At 38.8% G+C, this 5,349-nt stretch overlaps 1 protein-coding gene across 1 annotated transcript in view; it reads right to left on the bottom strand.

Moving 5' to 3' along the window:
- LOC119411049 (protocadherin Fat 3) overlaps positions 1-3,749 on the bottom strand; it is a 62,426-nt gene extending 58,677 nt beyond the window's left edge. The window contains exon 1 of the mRNA XM_037677971.1: positions 428-3,749. Within this exon, the coding sequence (XP_037533899.1) occupies positions 428-3,737 (3,310 nt within the window). The 5' untranslated portion in view covers positions 3,738-3,749. The remainder of the gene's footprint in view (positions 1-427) is intronic.
- Between the last annotated feature and the right edge of the window lie 1,600 nt (positions 3,750-5,349).

Raw genomic sequence — 5,349 nt, 5'->3', positions numbered from 1 at the left:
ACTGATGGACCACTATTGAATACAAAATTATTAAAAATGTGTATATATATATATCTATATATATATATATATATACACAGTATATTCCAATTTATGAAAGGACCAACTTTAGTAAATTGAGTTGTGACAACGTTTTTCTCAAGAAGTAATATCAATTGAAAATAATAAAAAATATAAAGTAAAACTAAAGTGGTCTGAGGTATATTAGAAAGGAATTCTAATAATTTTGTATTTGTCAAAATACCCTATATACTACAACAACAAATCTAACAAATCTCTTGAAACTCTGAATTGGTTTTAGGTTTTGGTACAACCCCAGGATTTTCAGTGAATCCCATATAGCCAGCCCATTAAAACAATGTTCTGGAGGCACCACTGGTCAGTATTAAATAGAATTATGCTGCTAAAAAATGCCAAGAAGACTCACCTGTGTCTTCATCAATGAAAAACCGTCCAAGCCCAGTCCCATCACGAATGGAGTAAACGATTTCTCCATCTCGACCAGCATCATCATCATTAGCATTAACTTGGAATAAAGTGGTTCCTACTGGGGCATTCTCTTTAACTAATCCTGTCAAAGCGAAGTAGGAAAAGTATGGAGCATAGAGATTTTCATTTACATCTATTACTTCCAACTCCACAAACGTGACGGACAGCAGAGACACTGGTCTTCCCTTGTCTTTGGCCTTCACTGTGAGATTGTAGAACTGCTGGGTCTCATAATCCAACTCTTTCGTGAGTCGAATAGCTCCACTGTTTCTGTCCAACTCAAACCAACCACTGTGGTCATTCACTAGAGAAAATCGAACTTGGCCTCCCAAGCCCAGATCTGGGTCCTGGGTTTCCAGCCATGCCACAACAGTTCCTATTGGAAGATCCTCCAGAGCCCTGGCTTTGTAAACACTGGGAATAAACAGTGGGGGGCAGTCGTTTACATCCTCCAATATGATTTTCAGTGTGGTCACAGAAAATTTGTGTCTCCCTTTGCTTGCCGAGTCTCGAGCCTCAATCTTCAGGTTAAATGTAGGAACTAATTCCCGATCAAGATGGCCAGCAACATACACTATCCCATTAGAAGAGTTAATGCCAAACTGGGAGGTACTTGTCAAAAGAGAGTATACAATCTCCCCATTGGGTCCAAGATCTTTATCAGTAGCCTCAACCTGAATGACATATGTGCCTATAGCAGTGTTCTCAGGTATGACTATACTATAGGGTCCTTCTTGAAAAAACTGGGGTGCATTATCGTTAGCATCCTCTATGTGGACAGTAAGCAAACGCCAAGCCATTTTCTGTGGGAGGCCAAGGTCGTAGATAGTTAGGTTCAGGAGATAGTGATCTCTCTGTTCTCTGTCCATTGGTAGAAACACACTAATTAGGCCAGTCTGCATGTCAATGGTAAAACAGCTGTCAGTGTTTCCATCTGCAATTGAGTATACAATCTGCCCATTGAAGCCGGTGTCTCCATCATATGCATTTACTTTGAAAACACTTGAGCCAACCTTCAGGTCTTCTTGAACAGCTATTTCAGATGGAAATGTTTTATCAAACTGGGGAATTTGCCGATTGACAGAGAAAAGGTCAATAAAACCTTCCTCAATTTTAGGCTGGATGCTAACTTTGGACTTCTTTAGTAGTTTTTCAGCCAATTTTTGGGCCACTCTTGTTTCTTTACATGTCAAATGCTTGGGGAGAGATTTCCCGTAAACAACTGAGATGTTGATGAACATAGGATCAGAAAAGTTTTCACCATCTGTAGCAGTTATTTTTAAGTTAAAGATACTATTCTTTGGACTCAGTGTGGTAAGGGAACGTTGCAGTGCAAGGACTCCTGAATCAGGGTTGAGTTCAAAGAACCCCTGCTCATTCCCTGAAATTATTTTATATTTTACAAGTTCTAGCTCATCTATATCAATTGCAGACATTGTGGTAATTACTTCTTCTATTGGGAAATCTGCAGAAAGCATCCCCTTGCATGCTACCTTTTCAAATATTGGCTGGTTATCATTTACATTTTCTAAGTGAATTGTAACATTGACTTCACTTTCTCTCCTGTAAGGTGACCCCCAGTCAGAAGCTCTGACTTTAAATGCAAAGATCTCTGGTGAAGATTCAAAATCCAAATCTGTAGTGGTGCTTATAACACCAGAAAACTGGTTGATTTTGAAAGGTAATGACTGAAGACTGTAAATGCTGTAAGTTATGTATCCATTTTCACCTTTATCTTCATCTACAGCAGAAACTGTTAGAACATTTGTTCCAGTTGGTATACTTTCATTCACAAAAACCTCATAAAAAGACTGTGAAAAGGTCGGTGTGTTATCATTGGCATCTTCTATCGTTAGCTGTACTTTCGTTCTGAGATTATTTTCAATTTCCAGTATCTCAAGAATAAAAATATCCTGGGATATCTGGGTAAACCAGTGAGTGGTAGAGATTACACCTGTTAGTGTATTGATCTCAAAAAAGTTAGAATCTGCAGAAGGTATCAGGATATATTCTGCATCATCAGGCTCAGGTTTGATTTTAAATTCTCCCACAATTGTTCCTGGTGGTGAAATTTCATTTAGACTAACATCGTACAACTCCTGCTCAAAAATTGATTCTGTTCTTTGTTGTTTTGGGAACATAATGTGGACAACCTTGACAGATGAAAACTTGTGTGGGGTTCCTCTGTCTTTAGCTTGCAAGGTAAGGTTACAGCCATAAGGGAAGGTCTCCCAGTTTATTGTCTCCGTGGCTTTAATGGCAAACTCGCCTTCTTCATATTTTTCTACAAAAAACAGTCCTGAAGGGTCCCCGCCCACAATGACGACGGAGTCAATTTCTCCGTTCAAGCCTTCATCCTGGTCTTCAACAGTAAGCATTGCATACTCAAGGTTTTTATCCAGCCTGGAGGGTCTGAGAGTTACCACATTCATGACTGGGGCATGTTCATTCACACGCTCTATGTGAACAAAAAGTTTAGCTGTGCTGCTAACCCCATTATTCCCATACAACTTCATGCCACGATCGACTGCCAGAATTTCCAAGTCATACCTGTCCTGCTCATCAACATTAAGCTTTCCGCTGAGATAGACCACTCCACTGGTTGGGTGTACGGCAAATAATTCCATTTTCTCCTTGAAAAAAAAGTAAAACTCTCCATTGGAGCCAATATCTGCATCTGTGGCAGTAACTTGTGCTATGCTAGTCCTGAGAGGGGTGCTCTCTGCTATAGTAACAGAGTATGTAGTAGGTGAGAACAAAGGACGAAGATCATTCATATCCAAGACCTGGATACTGACTTTAGTCCAGGTCTCAATTAGGGCCTCTCCCTTGACAGAAGCTTTCACAGTTAATACGTAGTTATCTTGAATCTCTCTGTTCAAAATTGCCGCATTGCCCCCCTTGGTCCTTATGCGCATGAAACAAAAGTCCCCCAGCACATAATCCTCTGCCTTGAAAAGCCCTTCATCATCTCCTGAGGTGATTCTGTAGCGGATTTCCCAGGATCTCTTGTAAAGGTGAATCCCCATTTTAACTTTACTGTTGGCATAGGTGCGTGCTGCTGAGTTTTCATAAACTGTTGCATGGTAAACCGAATGGGTAAAGCTGAAATTTGATCCATCCTGAGGGGCTTGATAGGTATTTTGATCATAGCAGGCTGATGGCTTGAAAATTAGGAAGAACAACTGAAGAGCCAGACTGAGGAGAAAAGCTTGCATGCCTGCCCATTTGGCCATATTCAAATCCATTCCATTATAACGCCATCCTGAAACAGAAAGACAAAGCACAATGTTAGCCCAATATGGACAACAACATAAAAAACATGCCACTAATTAACTTTGCAACTCAGTCCCTGGTTTTCATTGGACAGCTGATAATGTCTAATGAAAACAATAGCTTTATGGAGAGCTTTCTTATACGTTAGCAGACTATTTCTCCAAGTTAAATAAAAGTATTAAACATTAGTGGCATGCTATTTTCTTTTCAGCTTTCTAGATGTCTGTTTTAAAGAACCATACGTAACTCAGAATTGAACCAAGAAGCCAGTTTCCTCGGACTGATTTCTTTTTTCCCATTGGAGTAATTTTATCAAGTGAAGTTTGCATTGAAGTTGTAAAATTATCAACCAGATGATCTAAGTCACTGTTCTCTGATGCATTGATGGATCCTTGATGGAAGAGAGTTTAAATTTGGTGACAACATCCTCTGATAAACACCTGCCAAGATGAAATTTACTCTGTGACTGTGTAGTCATTTAATTTTAAACTCAAAGGTAATTAAAAATGGTCAGACAGAACAGGATTTTGAGGATGTATTAATAAGTATTTAATCTCTGCCGTAAGTCAGAACCAGATCAAGAGTGTGATGATGAGAATGAGTTTGATTTTGTTTGTCCTCCAAATTATTGACAACCCAGGGTCCAGTCCAGGAAGCAGAGTTGCAGTCGTCCACACCTCTCTGCTGCTTCTCCTCTGTTACCCACCCAAAATCCCACTGAAACAGCGCCAGCTCGCCCACGGCTCACCAAAAAAAAAAAAAAAAAAAAAAAAAGTCAGCTCTAATAATATAAAACATAAAAATTGTATTAAAATAAACACAGTTAATTTATCAAAACAATTTTATAAAATTATTAAATGTGGATTATTGAACATCAGATCTCTTTCCTCTAAATCCCCGTTGGTTAATGAACTGATAACTGATCATCATATTGATTTATTCTGTCTGACAGAAACTTGGCTACAACAGGAATATCCTGATGCATGCTCAATAATCCAGGTAGAAAAATCCAAAAAAGTTAAATCTGGTCCTCTGGACATTCAAAAAACAAAACATTGTTAGGCTGATGGTCCTTCTTGAGCATGTGATCAGCTGGTTCTGGTTGTCAGCAGCAAACTGGTTGATCCACTCTGAGAAGGTGCTATTTAAGAGACTGAGCTGAATACAGCACCTCAGACTGAGGAAGTCCTTAGGATGAGAGACGAAACGTTTCTACATTTTTTGTTGTTTTGCCTTGTTTTGTTTTTTGAATGTCCAGAGGACCAGATTTAACTTTTTTGGACTACAACAGGAATATTTTGTTTGTATAAATGAATCCACTCCTGTTAATTATTTAAATTTTCATGTTCCTAGAACAACAGGTTGAGGTGGAAGAGTAGCTTCTATTTTTCAGTCAGGATTATTGATTAATGCCAAACCAGTTATTAGTTATGATTCTTTTGAGTTGTTGTCCCTCAGTCTTTCTCATCCAAAATGGAAATCAGAAAAGCCACTTTTACTAGTTGTTATATATCGTCCACCAGGCACTTATTCTCAGATTTGTCTGAATTCTCAGATTTTCGTCTGACTTATTATTAAATACTA

Source organism: Nematolebias whitei, chromosome 6 (assembly GCF_014905685.2).
Source record: "Nematolebias whitei isolate Nwh7 chromosome 6, NemWhi1, whole genome shotgun sequence".
In the NCBI taxonomy this organism is placed as follows: domain Eukaryota; kingdom Metazoa; phylum Chordata; class Actinopteri; order Cyprinodontiformes; family Rivulidae; genus Nematolebias; species Nematolebias whitei.
This window is presented reverse-complemented; position numbering and strand designations above follow the sequence as displayed.